Source organism: Sciurus vulgaris (assembly GCF_902686455.1).
Source record: "Sciurus vulgaris genome assembly, chromosome: 8".
Taxonomy (NCBI): domain Eukaryota; kingdom Metazoa; phylum Chordata; class Mammalia; order Rodentia; family Sciuridae; genus Sciurus; species Sciurus vulgaris.
Window position 1 is genome coordinate 91,339,983 of NC_136468.1, and position 17,848 is coordinate 91,357,830.

The 17,848-nt window shown below is 31.5% G+C and overlaps 1 protein-coding gene across 1 annotated transcript in view; it reads left to right on the top strand.

Moving 5' to 3' along the window:
* The window catches only part of ZNRF2 (zinc and ring finger 2), an 83,855-nt gene extending 66,342 nt beyond the window's left edge, over positions 1-17,513 (top strand). Inside the window, exons 3-5 of the mRNA XM_079151156.1 lie at positions 1,326-1,431; positions 8,236-8,315; positions 12,003-17,513. Of these exons, the coding sequence (XP_079007282.1) occupies positions 1,326-1,431; positions 8,236-8,293 (164 nt within the window). The 3' untranslated portion in view covers positions 8,294-8,315; positions 12,003-17,513. The remainder of the gene's footprint in view (positions 1-1,325; positions 1,432-8,235; positions 8,316-12,002) is intronic.
* The last annotated feature ends 335 nt before the right edge of the window (positions 17,514-17,848 follow it).

Here is a 17,848-nt window from a genome sequence, read left to right on the forward strand (position 1 = left end):
AATAAACTTCATTTTCAATTTACCCTGCTTTGCTTATCTAGAAATCATTTCTTACTTAAATCTCTGTAACTTAGTAGCTTGTGAGCTCCCTGGTTGTTAGCTAAAATCACTCAGGACATTCCCAAGGTTCACCTAGTATAAACTCTTCTTTCCGGGGCTTTTCTTTATTCTGTAGAAGTTGTCCTGCCCCCTCCAGCTGGTACTTTCCCTTCTGTGGACTAAATAGAGTCGTGTTTTCTCTGAATATTGTTCCAAAATGAAAATGAATCAGTAAAGGGGAGCCACACGTTCTTGAACAGTTCTTTTTTTTTTGGGGGGTGGGGTACTCTTCAGTAATGGCATATTCTAGTTATTCTGCATTTAAGAGTCACAAAGGATATCTGGCTAAGTCTTTTTAAGGTAGGATCCTATTAAAATTTAACATTAAATGTAATTTAAAGTTTCAATATAAAATATGAGTTGAGAACCATTTTTTGTTAAGACTTTTGTTTTATAATAAGGAGTTTACCTTTGAATTATTTTAAGTACATCATAGACTTTAAAATACCTGCAGGGCCCTCTGGAAGCCACTAATTGCTGTCTGGAGTTGGCTTGGCATTGTCATGGAAAACAATTATGAAGAACTGCTGCAGCTAATGTCCAAAATCTTCAAATTTCCAAAAGTCTCTTTCACAAAATCTTTGGTCCTTGTGGCTAAAAATAGATAGATAGATAGATAGATAGATAGATAGATAGATAGATAGATAGATAGATAGATAGATAAATGTGATAGGAATATACCATATTATTTGGAATTATAGACCGCTACTGAAATTTTTAGTGTTTCCTTTCTATTGTTTTCCTTCTGTTTTAATTAAGCGACTTTGTAAAAATCTCATTCAGGATGATTTCTTTTCATATTTAAAAAATTGAGTCTTATTTTCATGTTCTTTCAGCCATGTTACACTCTAAGCTTTTTTGAACTGTTCTTGGATGCCAAAATAATAGTACTTAGTAAGAGAATGAAAATGAATTTCAAATTATAAACAACTGACTTCCCTGGTTTTATAGCAAAATCCTTTGCAAGTTGGGGGATTCTGTACTATTCTTGCTTATAGTAATGCCTAAATAAAATGGAAACATGAGACAGTGTATGTAAATAGAGGTAAACACTGTTCACTCATTCATGAGTATTTTAACTATGAATGCTGAGTTTTGTGTAATTCTGATAAAAGATACTCCAAGTGTGCTGAGATTACTACTCTTTGTAAACTAGCATTCACATGTCTTTTCTTTTTTAATTTGCTAGCTAATTTTATTGTTCTGAATTCCTTTTTTCTCTACAGAGGATGTGCTGAGTAAAGATGCTGGGGAATGTGCAATATGTCTTGAAGAATTGCAGCAGGGAGATACTATAGCACGACTGCCTTGCCTATGCATATATCATAAAAGGTAAGTTATTTTTTTCTACTAACCAAGTTTATACTGGATTAAAAGATGGCTATCGTAGTTTCAAACATTGTGATTAGGGCAGAAAGGTTTTTTTTCTTCATTGAAACCCCTCCCCTCATTTTTTAAAATATAAGAGCCCTTTTTCCCCTGCTAAGATTGTTGTATTCATAAGACTATTCTTTATGTTAAGCATTTACCATGACCCAGTTATTGTCCATAGCTTCTTAAATAGGTTGTCTTTTGTAAGCTTGTAACAGTCTCACTTTACAATTAAGAAAATAAACTAAGGGGAATCAGGGAGTATCTTCAGGGTTGCATTGCTACCAGGTGGCAGAGGTAAGATTCTAGCAGATTTGGCATTTGCTTAACTTCAGAGCCCATCTGGTTTCTTACATAGTCTTCTTGCTTTGAAAGCTGTATTTTAGGTTAAACAAACAAACAAATCACAACTATTTGAGATGATTGCAAAAAGAATTAAAAAACTGTTAAGTTTTAAAGTAAGGTAGAATTCTACTTAAAGTGGGGCTGGGGGAAAGTATAAAGAAAAATGGATAAATAATGCAAAATAAGGTGGTAAAATATATCAACAATTAAATCTATAAAAAACCAAACTCACCAGCTGAAAATATAGTTTGAAAGATAGAGATATGTTGTTGATAAGCAAAACAAACAAGGGGATATAGACAAATTTAAAGATAGAAAACTATATCCAGGCAAATACCAATTAAAATAAAACAAAGCTAAAGTATTGTCACACAAAGATAACTTTATGTCAGAAAGCATTACAAGAAAGTCACTAAATAATAAGAAATATGTAAAATTTTATTTTTTGTATCCCATCAAAATATTTATAAAGCTATGAGAAGAAATTGACAAATCTATCAAGATAATAGGAAATTTCAACACAGTTCTCATTGAGTCAAGTGCATACACACAAAAAATAAGTCAAAAATCTAGAAAAGTTGAGAATTACAGTTTACCACTTTGGAGCTAATAAATGTGTCCATCTGTAACCCACAATTAGAGAATGCATTTTCCTTTCAAGCACATGTGAAGTATTATAGATATTGATCGTGTCCTAACTTACAATATGTGTGTCAGCAAACTACAAAGAATTTCATGGTACAGAACTGTTCTTTGACCAGTATTAGGCATCAATAATGAAAAGAAATAATCTTCATATATACTTCTAAATAATTTGTGGATCAAAGAAGAAATATATAACTTAGAAAATACTTGGGACTGAATAATAATGAAATGTTTTTGAGAAATACCTAGGATGATCCTTTGGGAAAGGAGGTTCATCTTAGAGTGAATAGAAAGGTTGAAAATCAATAAAAGAAGTTCTTTAGAAATTAGGAAAGTAACAGTAAAGAACAGAAAGAAGAAAATAATAAAGATTAGAGAAGAAAATAATGAAATAAAGACACACTAGAGTCCAACAAAGCCAAAAGTTCATTCTTTGAAAAAAAATTAATAAGATTACCTCTAAGAAAGAAAAAATAATGAAGAGAGACATGACAGCAAAAATTAGAAATGATTAGCAAATTCTGTTATCATGGACAATTTCCTTAAGAATATAATTTTATCAAAATTATTCAGAAGGAAATTAGACAACGGAATCAGCTAATAACTATTAAAATTAGTTATTAAGATAAACCCTGTGTGAAAAACACAGCAAACATTTAAAAAGAAACCTTCAAAAATAGGCTTTCAGAGACAGCTTGACAATGAGTTTTGCCAGGTAGTCAAAGAATATCATGTTAGCAATCATAAATTCTTCCAAAAGTAGAAAAAGATGAAAGTTTTTTCTGCTTATTTTATGAGAATAAATAAATTTGATATGAAAACCAGACAAAGACATTTTAAGAAAATTAGGAGATACTCATTATGAACATAAATGGAAAATTCAAAACACATTAGGAACCCAAATTTTAAAATACATAACTAAAATAATGCTTCATGATCAAATTCGATTTATGCTACTAATAGAAACATAAGATTAGAAAATTTATATATGTAATTGACTACATCAATAGAGACCCCTAACTCAATAAACGTAAGAAAGCTTTCATAAAATTCTGTGCTTAAGTATTAATGATTTTAAAACAAAAACTTAGAATAAATATTAGATAAATTATTAAAATCAGTGAGTTCATCAGGGTTGCTAGATAGGAGAACAATATGGAAATTGGTTGTATTTATATCCCAGTAAGAAAAAACAAAATCTAACTTTTCTTTTAGTAATAACATTAAGGCACCAGAAACTGCAAGGGCTGTGAGGTATATGTTCAAGATAAATTCTACAAAAGATATGCAAGACTTTCCTTTAGACAAAAATTCAGAAGTTTATTGAAAGCTATAGGGTATCTAAATGTGCAAGCATATATCATATGTAAAGGAAAACTCAGTGTCATGAAGATGTCATTGTATCCCAAATCTTTATATAGTCAATACTAACCCAGTCAAATCTCAACTAGTTTTGTTTTTTTTTTAAGTGTAATTGGATAGGTTGGTTCTAAAAATGTATATGAACCAAAGAGCCAAGGGGCAAGAACAGTGAAGATACTCATTAAATAAATAGCATGTTGGAAGTATTTGTTCTCTACAGTTATCACAGGACTATATTAAGATAGTGTGGAAATGACACAAACTATTGGGACAGAACAAAGTTCATAAATACTCATGCCTGTATGGACAAAGATGTAGCTTGGGAGTTAAGAAGATGAATTCTGAAGTCAGAATTCTTACTCCTCCACTAATTTACTGTGTGCTCTTAGTCAAGTTATTCAGTTTTTCTCTCTGAATTTGTAAGATGAGGATAGTAATACCAACTTCATAGTTACAGGGGTTTAAATGAATTCAATTTTAGGAAGTGCTGGCACTAATGCTATATAAATATGTTGAATAAATGAAAAACTTGATTTGCCAGAGGTAGTATTACAGTATCATAGAGAATGAACTATTCATTAAATGTTTTGATTATTTATTAATATGACAAAATAGTTGAATTCATTTTATATTTGAAATACAAATCAATTCCTTGTCTGACCTTTTGGTAAGGAATTATTTTTGCCTTAGATACGCTCCTGGTGGGGCAGGGGCATCTTAAGATTAAAATCAAAAACTTGTTCTAGGGTTGTGGCTGAGTGGTACAGTAATTGCCTGGCATGTGTGAGGCACTGGGTTCAGTTATCACCTGCATAAATAAATAGATAGATAGATAGATAGATAAATAAATAAATGTCTATTGACAATTAAAAACAAATATTTTTAAAAAATCAAAAACTTATTTGTGACATGATACTGTGAAAAAAATAAAAAACTAGACCTGGGAATGACTTTAAACACATACAATAATAGAGGTTTTAAATGTGAAATAATATTCTTCACCACTTTTTGTAATGAAGTTAACTCATTGCACTTATGTTAATGGAAAGGCAATGATAACGTAATGACCTCTTTTACTGGGTTATATATGATATTTCCGAGCACATTAAAATACTTGAATATGGAATATGTACAGAGGGGTAAGGAAATAACATTGTAGTTTATAAATATCATATTGTAAGTGAAAAATGCAGTGTCTTAAAACTGTATTTAAAATTAGCAAAAAAAATTTTTTGCTTCATTGAATAACAGCAGATGAAAACATATATGCTGACATAACAAGCCATAAAGGAGTATCCATCTCCCCATATTCTTACTCTTAGTTCAGTTAGCCTATGGGCTTTAGAAGTACTTATTCACATTTTTCTTCATAACTCATTGGTTTCCATCCTTCCTTAATCCTCTTTCACTGATGCCAACTTCACCAGTGTTTTTAAAACATTTTATATTTATAGTAGTATTTTATTAGATATGAATACGTCTTTGTTCTGGTAACAAAATTGTGTTGAGTGGTCTGCCCTTAATCTGACTTTTCCCCATAATCCCTGTTACTTTTAGTATATAATTTTGTAGAAAGCAAGTTTTTATCAAACATGTATATTATAGGTGAAATACCTGGATAATAGCTTCCTAAAAATCTATAAGAAAAAGACAAAGTAGAAAATTTATAAAAATTGTTAATTCAGAAAAAAAGGAACCCCAAATAGTCAATAAATATATAAATGTAAATTGATCTATTTAGTGGACAACTATAATAGCTGTGTGCTATATGTTTACTACAACTCAGTAAATCCACCCGCAGACATATGCCCTTGGAAAAATTTTTGATCTTTTGCTCCAGAACAGTACTGCCACAGAAAGAGTGGGACCAGGGGGAGATAAGGAGCTCATGCCAGAACATAGTTTTTTTTTTAAAAAGCAGTTTAAACTGATTAGTGGCAAAATTAATTTATATTCTGGTGAAGGGTCTTTTCAAAAAAATGTAAATCATTGGACTGTCCAATTGTATATTTATATAATAGAATACTGTATACAGTGGAAATGTAAAAATGTGAAACTTAACAATTGCAAATTTTAAACAAATGGGGGATAAAAAACAAGTTAAAAAAGCATTAATTAAACAAGTTAGAACCAGGTGTGGTGGCACACACCTGTAATTCCAGCAGCTCTGTAAGCTTGAGGCAGGAGGATGGCAAGTTCAAGGCCATCCTCAGCAACTTAGTGAGGTCCTAAGAACTTAGTGAGACCCTGTCTCAAAATAAAGAATAAAAAGGGCTGAGGATGTGGCTCAGTGGTTGAGTGCCCCTGGGTTCAATCCCTGCTACCAGGAAAAAAAAGTTCAAATATGCATAATGATATGTTGTTTTAGAATACACACATATATAGTTATAGAGTAAGAAAATAGCTAAGAATGAAAAACTGGAGACAGGAAAAGAGAATATATTGTTTTAAATAACCAATGAAGATAATTTTGAATGGAGAATACGTGGATTGATAGCATTTTATATGTAAAGGACCTGGAATTTTAATGATTACTTTCTCAAGATGAGCTAGTATTATATGGCTGTAAAAAATAAGAAGTACCCATTTTAGATCAACTAGGTACTATTCAGAGGTACTCTTGTTAACATATCTGGAGTATTTTGTTCAGGTCTCACTCTTTTATTTTCAGAAATATTGATCGACCAGGGGACTTCTATAACCAAGTGGTTGAAAGCAGGCTGAAAACAATGTCATAAGCCAAATTTGTTAATGTATTTAGAAAACAAAAATCTTAATGGCAACAGAAATTGTTTTAGATATTTGAAACATGGATGGGGCAATTCACCTTTCTTTCTTTGTTGTTTTGTTTTTGTTTTTGAGATGAAGGTTTTTCTGTGTTGCTCAGGCTGGTGTGAATTCAAATGATTCTCCCTCCTCAACCTCCCAAACAACTGGAATTGCAGGCATGCACCACCATGCCTAGCTTCTTTTACTGTTTTTCTATCATTTTTACCTACCAAACCAATCTGCCATGATATGGGAATGATAAATACTAATTTTGCCCTTCAACATATTACCTAAGCTAGCTTAGTGCCATAATGCAAATTTGACATATGTCACCAATGAGAATGTTGAACGGTTTGAATCCTGCTTGGAGAACTTAATACCTGTTGGGCAAGTTACTGAACCTTTCAAGACCTTGATTTTATCATCTATTATACCATAAATTGGAACTTCATACAATGATGGTAGCCACTAGCCATACCATTGTTGCACACTTAAAAGGTGACTGAAGAAGTGAATTTTTTTCTTAATGAATTTAAATTGGCCCACATGGCTCTTGAGTACTTCATTGAAAAGTGTAGATATACATTGAGGACAATTACATGCACCCTAATATTTAATTTATAATAAAAATAAGATTATGAAGTACTATAAATTCAAATGGATATCAGTATATTTGTCTTTATGCATTACAGAGAAGGATAGAATTAAAATAAATGTTCAGTAATCACATAAGTGTGGTGTTAAAATATGATACTGTATTGTGAAGATTTAAAATTTGATAGGTGACATGAAAACGTTGATATGTGCATAAGTAACTTTTGAAAAGAGAAAGATTTTTCTAAATTGATCCTTTAATTTTGAATGTTGGTAAAATAGTAGTTCTTGAGATTGTCTTTAGGAAATAGTTCTGTTTTTGGAAAGATTTTTTTCCTTAGTGGCTTAGAATACTTAAAATATAATAAACCTGTGCTTGCTGCACATAATAGTGCACTCCTGTAATCCCAGCAAATTGGGAGACTGAGGCAGGAGAATCGCAAATTCATGGCCAACCTGAGTAACTTAGTGAGATCCTAAAAATAAAAAGAACTGGGGATATATCTCAGTGGTAGAATGCCCCTCAAAAAGATTAGAAAAAATAAACATATGCTTGTGTTTTTATTTATGTATACCAAATATCTTTTATTTTTTTTTTTTTTTTTTTTTTTTTTGTTTTTTTTTTTGGTTTTTTTTTTTTTATTTTTTTTTATTTTTTTTTATTGTAAACAAATGGGATACATGTTGTTTCTCTGTTTGTACATGGCGTAAAGGCATACCATTTGTGTAATCATAAATTTACATAGAGCAATGTTGTTTGATTCATTCTGTTATTTTTTCCCTTCCCCCCACCCCTCCCACCCCTCTTTACCCTCTATACAGTAGTTCCTTCCTCCATACTTGCCCCCCTCCCTAACCCTAACTCTAACCCTTCCCTCCCCCCCATTATGTGTCATCCTCCACTTATCAGCGATATCATTCGACCAAATATCTTTTAAATAATGTTTTTTTTCCCTCCAGAATATGTTAAAATCAAGAAGTAAGCACTTTTTATTATGGTTGACATAGTTATTAGACATATCTTTAAATATTTGTTTTTTTCTTTTCTAGCTGCATAGATGAATGGTTTGAAGTAAATAGATCTTGTCCTGAGCACCCTTCAGATTAAGCATCAGATTCCTGTTTTATAGGTAATTCTCCCTTTGTTCTACTTTTTCAAAAGCTGTCTTGAATTACACATTTTTAGTCATCATTTTTATTCATTCATTCATTCATGTGCCTGTGTGTATGTGTGTTTCAGATATTTCATTAGAATGTTGTATAGAAAACTCACTTTAAAAAATGTATTAAGGGACTGGGGAGATAGCTCAGTTGGTAGAATGCTTTAAAAGGGTCAGGGGTGTTACTTAGTGGTGAAGTGCAATGTGTAGCATACATAAGGCCCTGGGTTAAATCCTCAGCACCAAACAAATGAACCCAAAGCAACAACAAGGGTTGGGGATAATAGCTCAGTTGGTAGAGTGCTTGCCTCAAATGCATAAGGCCCCAAGTCCAATCCCCAGCACCACAAAAAAAAAAAAAAAAAAAAGAAAGAAAAAGAAAAAATCCAAAGCAACAACAACAAAAAAATATTAAAAACAACTTTTTTCACTCCTAAATAGATCAAATGTTGAGTAACTGTTACATTCTCTTAAATGGCATTTATTTATAGTTTAATATTGGGGAAAAATAACTCTATGAAGTACATATAACCCAGTTTTCCTAGCAAGAAACCTGGGTTCAGAGTAGTTAAGTTCCAAGTTCCGTGACATTATAAAACAAATTATAAAAAAAGAGAAAAGAAAGGGAAAACAAAACAGAAGCAAGTTGTAGGGACTGGGGATGTGACTCAGTGGGTAGAGCAAGTTTACCTAGCATGCATGGTGCACTGAATTCAGTCCCCAGCAGCACAAAAACAAACAAAACCAGCAAGTTGTAACCAAACTCTTAAGTTATATACATTAAATAGTACCATTTTGTGTATGCCATTCATTCCTCAATAAAGTGGTTTAAGGAACAAAATAAAAGTTGCGGGCTGGGGCTGTAGCTCAGTGGCAGAGCACTTGCCTAACGTGTGAAGCACTGGGTTCGATCCTTAGCACTGCCTAAAATAAAGGCATTCTGCCCATCTATAACTACAAAAAATTAAAAAAAAAAAAAAAGTTGTGTCAGGAGTTAAAAGTTATATATATAGTTAGCAAATGGAATCAGATTTCATACTCTTGAGCATAACTTCTCAGATGTGTTCTCAACTAATGTAACATAAATTGAATCATTTGGAATCAAAAATTCCAGGCAATGTTTTAAGTATTTTGTATCCGTTTCTCAGTTGTCACATTAGCTCTTTGAGCTCAATACAATTACTACTACTTTTAGACAGGTGAGGAGATTTAAGTAGAGAAAGGTTAAGAAACTAGACTTGTCAAGGTCACATAAGCTGGTTTATTGGTGGAGTTGAAATTTGAACCCAGGCATTCTGGCTCTAAAAACTGTGTTCTTAGCAATTTTACTATAAATAGGAATAAACATTTTCCTCAGAAAGTTGCATCATGAATTCATTCACTCAATTTAATTGTTCATCTTTATATTCTTAGCATGTTGTAGTAGTATGCTGTAATACAGTGTATGTATGTAATTTTGAAGCCAAATGATAAGTTCTGCTCTGCTGATTTTAGCTTATTCATGGTTCTGCATTACCTGAAAATGTTTAGTGAATTGAAGGATAATTTCACATGGGTATTGTTTTTTTTTTTTTTTTTTCATAATTCATGAAGTAAATTAAATGGCATCATTTAGTTTTGTTAATTGCTATATTCAAGTGTTTAGAGGACTTTAAAAATGATACACCACATTGTATTTTTACATCAAAAGAGAACATTTTAGCTCATCTTGGAATTGTTTCAGGAGTAAGAGCCTGAGTTGTTAGAGGCTTACAGTTTTTGCTGAATGAATAATTGTGACCGATGGCAAGGAACTAGAACAAGTGATACACTGAGGTCTTGTCCTGTACTTCTCCCATTTCCTTTTATCTCAATAACTCCTGCTCTTGCATTTTAAAACTATAAGTGTTGTGCTAATAAACACTCAAGGAATTCTGTTGTTCTATTGATGAGATTAATTTAAGGGTAGCAAACGAGAATGTTGACATAGGAGATTTGAACTAACTTAATAGCAGTCCTAACAACTGAAATGAGAACTGCAGTTGAGTGAGATCTTTTTCATAACGGTAAGATTGTACAGGTGAAATGTGAAAGCCTTTGGTAAAGTGTAGTTAAAGACTGATGAACCTTTTACTGTGAACTTAGTCAAATCATACCTTGACACATTTAAAATATGAAATGGGATAAGATTGCTGGGTAAGAAAAGTATAGTGATGGAGTAGTATTTTGGGAACATGTTTGTTTTTCATGACTGTGAGAAAAAAATTTTTGAAGGGAATACTTTGGAATCCTATTAGTGTTGCCTGATGACTAGACCAATAAATTAAAATTATGGCTAACATTATAAAAGCATGTTAAGAAAACTACTAAAACCCAATACTAATAAAATGAAATTTTTATCTTAGTATTTTACAAGCCAAATTAAAATATCTAAATCTTTCACCTACAGATAAAATTCTTCCTTTCAGTATCTTTGTACATACAAGCTGCTATAGCAAAAGACCTCATATAATTAATTTATAAACAAATTTATTGCCTATAGTCCTGGAGACCGGAAACTCTAACATCAGGGTGCCATCAGATTCCATGTCTGGTGAGAGCTTGTTCATCATTTGTGGCACCTTCTGGTTGTTCTTAGATAGCAGAAGGAACAGAAGGCTGGCTCCCTTACACCTCTTTTAAAAAGGATACTAATCCCGTTCTCCAGGACAGAGCCCTCATGACTAATCACCTCCTGATATTGCACTGGAGATTGGGTTTCAACATGGAAGTTTTGGGGAGATAAAAATATTCAGTCCATCGTAGACTCAATTATTTTTTTCTACAAAGTGGAACTTTTAAATTAGAAATTTTTTCTTTAATTTCACAGTGAGCTTATGTGACACATGGAACACACGTCTTGTCTCATGCATCTAACAGACATGGATATGTCTGTTTTAAGCAGGATTTCTGTTTCTTTACATTACATGTTAATGTTATTTTGTGGAATTTTAAAAATATAGAATGTGAGTTTTGAAACTAACCTACTACATGGGGCAAGTTGAACACTCTAGTTTTCTACAGAAAGCTATACCAATGAGGTCAGTCTTCTAAGGGTCTGGAAGAGTCATTTTTGAGAATTTATATATCTTCATTCACATTTTCATTTGTCATGACTGCTTTTATTTGTTAAAAGGAACAGAAATAATTTTTTATTTATCTGTCCTAGAGTAAAAGTGTATGGGTTTGAAGAGGATTTGGTGGTGGTAAAATACTAAAAGAAAGGGGGAGAGGGGAGAGATAAAGAAATATTTTATATATATATATATATATATATATATTTATATATATAAAATGTTGGGCCTTGTTGTTTTGTTTATATATATAAAAATTCAGTTATCAGTCCAAAATAGAACATGAATATCTGAGGTCTTGATTAGGAAATTGCTATTTTTATTTGGGATTTTGAGTTATATGAGGAAAGTTTTAAAAATTAAGAGTGTGCATGTGTGTGTATTCTTTACTCTCTATGTCTTGATCTCTTCTGCAGAACACTAGTTTTGAATTTTTGGAATAGTAAATAGGATATGAAAATTTATAGTAACTAAAGCCATGTTCATGGCAAAATGCATATTATATATTGATTTGTATTACCATGATGGACCACAGCTTAAACTAAATTTATCTATTTTTACACAGGTTTTCTTGTCTTTTGAAGATGTTGAAAAATCTAGAGGATTTGAGGAACTGTCTCTGGAAAAACAAAAAGTGCAGGCTTACTCAGCCAGAAATCTGGGTTCTGTGAGACTTGGTAATACAGAGATGGACAATCATACAGGAAAAAAGCAAAAAATAACCCTGCTGAAGAGAGGACAGTAACCACAGAACTCAGTGTACCAAACTTGCATATAAGGGACACACAGGGATTTTGAAAATGCTGCACATCCCTTAATAGTCATCTACATAGGTAATACTGGTGAACATTTTGTATTCAGACGCCAAAGTTAACTGATTTAAAAGTTGATTTACTTTTTATTCAGTTCTCTAGAGCTGCGCAACTAGCTGTTTTGATTTGTTTTGTTTTGTTTCTTTAGTTTGGGGTCTCTTTAATTCCCCCAACATAATGTTTCTGCATTCACTTATTCTTAAATTGAAAAACCATATAAGTTACTTCTCATAAATTAAAGTCTTCAATGTGAAACCAAGAAATGTAATCAAGCAGTAAAACATTCTCTGAATGTAGACCATGATCTCAAGTTCTTCCATTCCCCCCGCCCCCAGTGTGGAAAACTAATTTCTACATAGGAAAACTAAAATATGTGTATGTTTTTAAATTAAAGGTTTAATATTACCAGAATGCCACCCAAAGAGTAAATCAAGTTACATAATTACATTTTAATTAAATAAATGTAGAAATTGTCTACTGAATTGTAGTTTATGAAATATATTGTTTCCTCTTAAATAAAGCTGCTGAACATTTAATCAGCAGGCAATCATCTTGCAGCTATGCAACTTTAAAAAAAATACAAATTATCCATTTTAAGTGCTGCCGGCTATAACTTTGTTTTAACGGGTATTTTTTGTTTGTTTTTTTCTTTTTCATGTAATTATTTTATTGTGCTTTGCATCTCCAGGCAGTTTTCCCATATTTGGGTAAAATGTGTAGCAGGTTATACACTTAATAATTTATGAAAAGAATAAAACAAAAATTTCTGGAGTGGAAGTTGGCCCATTTTTGAGGGATATTTTATATACTTTTAAACATCAGGATTTAATTGGGTGTCAGATTTATAGCAATTTGCATCTTTAATTTTCCAGATAATCTGGAGGTTAGCATTTGATAAATGATTTTTTAAAGCAAATACAAAGATTTTGTTAATTTATAATTTTTTAATGTGTTATTACTGTAATTGAAAATGTTGGAGACTTTTAAATTGGGTCTTGTGTAGGAAAAAATGTATTAAGCCAAATTATGTGAATAAATATTCCCCCAAAGTATATCTGAATGGTTAAAAATACTGGAAGAGAGCTATTAGGGCTACAATAGTGAATGTCTTTTAAATATTTATATATATATCAATAATACCAATACCAATAAGTAGATTTTGCATTTTCAACATAGGGAAAATGTTATCAGTAAATATTTAGGCAGTGCACTTTACTTAGTTTAACTGAAAGTTGCACAGTACTGTTTCCTTATTTTAAGCTCTCCTTAATGTATTTATTTGCTTTTTAATTTAACGCTGCTACTCTTATCTTCCTTTAGTTTGTTTCCCTACTCTATTGCTTCTGTTTCATATTTTCTAAAAGGGCAAGTACAGGAGCAACTGCTGCTACCCAGAAAAATTTGTGTATTATGAATAATTAAAAGAATTTTTAATTGCTTTCTGTATGATTTCAGACTAGATAACATTTTCCCTAAAGTTATGCTGTGAAAAATGCCTTTTGTTATGCTGCAATTGCTAAAAAGAATCTAAAACCTCCATTGTGACAGCCAACAGCACAGTTTCATAGGTGCTTTTTAAATAGTTGTAGAAAATTATTTTCCCTCAAGAGAAACATTCTTCCCTTAAATTTTTTTTCATGAAATCTTGGTTTGAATCCATTTATTTCACGTTTTCAGTTGTGTAAGCTTTCACACCCTCCCCTCATGTTCCCCACAGGGAAAGCCTCTTAGACTGTGAATAATTAATTTGTTTTCTACTACTGGTATATTGTGATAAGAATTACTTTGTTGTCTTCCATTCTTAAGAGATTAATACAGCTGTGGTAATTAACTGTTTATATTCTCCTGAATATTGATTTTCTGATATAGCTTACTTGTGAACTTTACTTTTTGAATTGTACTGGCTTACGTTCACTTTTCCTTCTTCACCTTGTCCCATATTCTCAGACTTAATAATTTAGCCTATGTCTGTCATAAGGCTCTGTGCTGCAGCTGCTGCAATTGAAGCTCCTGGGGTTTTAAAGAAAGTTTTAGTGTTTGTCAGTGTCAATGCTACTTTGATTATTAATATTGTATTTACTGAAATCTGTTTAAAACAACCCCTTTTTGTTAAAATTTACAAAGTTGTCATTTTTATTTTAAATTCAATCTCTGATGACTTCCTAAAATGAATAATTTAGGGAAGAGTGGGGGTTTAAAACTAATATGCTCCAGTTTTTATTCAAAATCGAAGTCATTATTCTGGAAAATACTATCAGTGATATTCTATAATGTCTCATAATATTTGTCAATCTGTATGCAAACATGGAATAGCTTAAGTTAGATATTTAAATATTCAGCTGAAACTACTGAACACTAAATACTATAGAGATTGAAAGCCTGGGTTGTCAAGTTGGTTATAGCTTTCTAGAATCTTTGTAAATACCTGTCTTCAAATAAGGTTACATGTGCGTATATAGAAAGCAATATGTTCTTAAATTTCACTTTAGTGCCACTTTTTGTCCATAATGGATTTATTGCCAATTTTGACATCCTATTTTGATCCATCTTTTTTTTATTTTTTTGCTGTTTGCCAGAATGTTTAAGAGACAAAAATTGTTTTGTCTTACTCCTTGCTCTTTGCCAGAGAAGTAGACTAACCGTAGTCTTCATGTTTTGCAGATTTAGTTACAAATCAGATAGATCTATAGATTAAGAGCCATGTTTATGATTGAATAAAAACAATCATTTCTATAACTGGTTTTTGGTGATAGAAGAAACATTGAAAAGTCATGTTGTTAACTGCTGCATAATATATAGGTTTTGGTTTCTTAAGTGCAAGTCTTATATTCCTTTTAAATAATTGCAGTTTTTACCCAATAGACATTTTACTAGAATGTAGCCCCAAAAATGATGAGGACCACCTCAGCCTATCTGCAGTATGTATTTCAAAAAGTTTTCATTTTAAATGATTTCATGAAAATGGAAGAATTCTGTTCAAAGCTTATTTGACTCATGGCTGTGTTTCTAAGTTTGGGTATGGCAAAGTTTAAGGGCAATCACTTACATTAACGTATTATAGCAAGACATAGGGTTATTCCTTTAAATGAAAAATACTGTAAATTCAGTGTAAATAGTATCTACTTTTATGTACTGACTTGGAGAGTGGAAGAGGGGAATTTTCTCAACAATAAGCTAAATTTGAACAAAGCATGAAACTTTTTTAAAATTCAAGAATTGTTGGATTTACCACCTAATTTATACCCGTACTATGCATTGATAATAATATCCAAATCATCTTTTACTTTCACAGAGGAAGTTTCCATATAAATTTGAGTGTTGGAAACTGTGTAAAACTACTTAGAGGTAAATGGTGCTTATTAAATATGAGTACAGTTTGTTGCTAGAAGTCTTCTAGTTCATTTGGGCCATTTTCTTGCAATTTTGATTAATCCTGAAGTAAACTCAGTATATATTGATAATGAGTGATTAAACATGAAGTGTCACTTGTTCACTGTACCTTGTTATACAGATATTTTCTTAGTTTAAAAACAAAAAACAGAAAGCTAGCATGTCTGTGCTTTGTTTTGGCCCATTCTGTTTTTCCTGAGGTATGTAACTTCGGATATATATATATATTTTTTTTTTGCAGTGTTGTGAATGACAGTAGTTATATTATCTGTTTTTACTATCTACTGTCTTTCCCTTCTCTACCCAGATCTTTTCATTCCAAAACTGAGTTGCTACTTGGTTTTCTTCAGAGGAAAGTACTACTTGGTATACAAGTAGTGATTTATATTCAGGAATAGCTGGTAAAACTTTTTTGGTAATTAATTTCCCAAACAATACTTGAGTACCATATTCTGTGAATGCTGCGCTTAAGCTAGGAAACCGAATTTTTAAATTTTAAATCACCCCATTCCTGTTTTAAATGGGAAATACCTGGACTTCTAAGTTAATTGATTTTCTGTGGACAGTAAAAAGCTTTGAAAAAATCAGATATATTTAAATATTTAGTTTTAGCTGAAAATGCAATGTTACTGTTCTTAGAGGAATTGTTTGATTTTCAGATATTTAAGCTATCATTAATTTTAGACCAATGGCTAATAATGAGATAGATTTTTGTTTTTTATAGAGAGAGAACAGCATGGCATGAACTAATATCCAGAAATAAAGGAAAATTTTTAAGTGATACTATAGTAACTATTAACCACACTGTGTTTCTTAGCTCTGTCCTGGAAAATAAGGTGTATCTGTCAGGACACCAAGTCTTGGCATGAGAAGTGACTGAATTTTCCTCTAACTGAATGCTCATGCCTTCCTTTTCTGATTTGGTATGTTGAAATTGGTGTGCACTGAACATTTGTTTGATAAACTTACAGTGCTGCCTTGTATCCTGTTATCAGTATTTTTTAAATATTTCATTATTAGTCAGTTTTGAGTATTTGGGTGCATATAACATAGTTAGCAAACTCTATAGGGAGATACAAAAGGTACATTGGAATTTGATGATGATACTGATTATCACTTCATTACATTTCTTTCCAGTGACTTTTTATGTGTTTCATTGTGAAAATCATGGTAATGATAGATATTTACCTCTGTTGCTTTATTGCTTTATTCATGGTTTCCACAACTCTTTTGTAATACCTCTTAATTTCCTCTATTTGAAAGTATTTTTCTGTTAAATAAGGTATAAGAAGTACCAATCACAACAAATAGAGAAAATGTGTTAGGAACAACTTGTATTAGTGTGTTCTAAACTAAAATGGAACAATTCATTATTGATATTTTAATAAATGAACTTCCAAATGATCTTGGTAAATTATCCCATTATTTAGAAGTTAAGAAAATAATGCTTTCAAGGAAAATTGTCATATTATCCTTCTTTGTCCATAAGTTGATAGTGTATTATAATAAAACTGAGAAATATCTGAGTGCTGTAAAGTTACCATGAACTAATTGATGTTATTGCTTCTTTAATTTTGTATACCCATTACCACAAAATTGAATCAAAAATTACTACTTAAAATTCTGTAACAGCTTAAGAAATGATTGTAGTGGTAATGGACAAAGAGATTTTTCTTCATTACTTTAGTTATAAGTAAAATTGTACTTTAAAATTTCTAATGTAAAACCTGCCTGTAAATTTTATAATTGAAATATGATTGAAGAGCTGTTAAGTCTTTAAAGGGATGCTCTGCTAGTACACAATCATAACTTTTAAAAGTTGTATTTAGTAGCATTCTGCTGTTTTAGAAGAGTAATAAATCTTTGGAAGCACAGTTTTCATGATATAAGAGGTACTGAATTTTGTGGTGTAGTAATTAAGAACCCAAGTTCTAGAGCCAGATGGCTGGACATGGGGCAAGATTTTCTCTGTCTTCACCTTTTTCTGTAAAGAGGCAATAGCAGTTCCTATATCAGGGTTCTAGTATTAAGTGGGAAGGTACATATATGCAATACTAGACACATAGTAAACTCTTAATAATGTAGGTGGCTAATATAAACAAAAACATTTGTACCGTTTTATGAATAGGTTTTTGTTATTCTGTTCAATCATGAGGTGTGATAGTAATACCTAAGACCTTAACTGATGTGTTTAAAGAAGCCAGTGTAT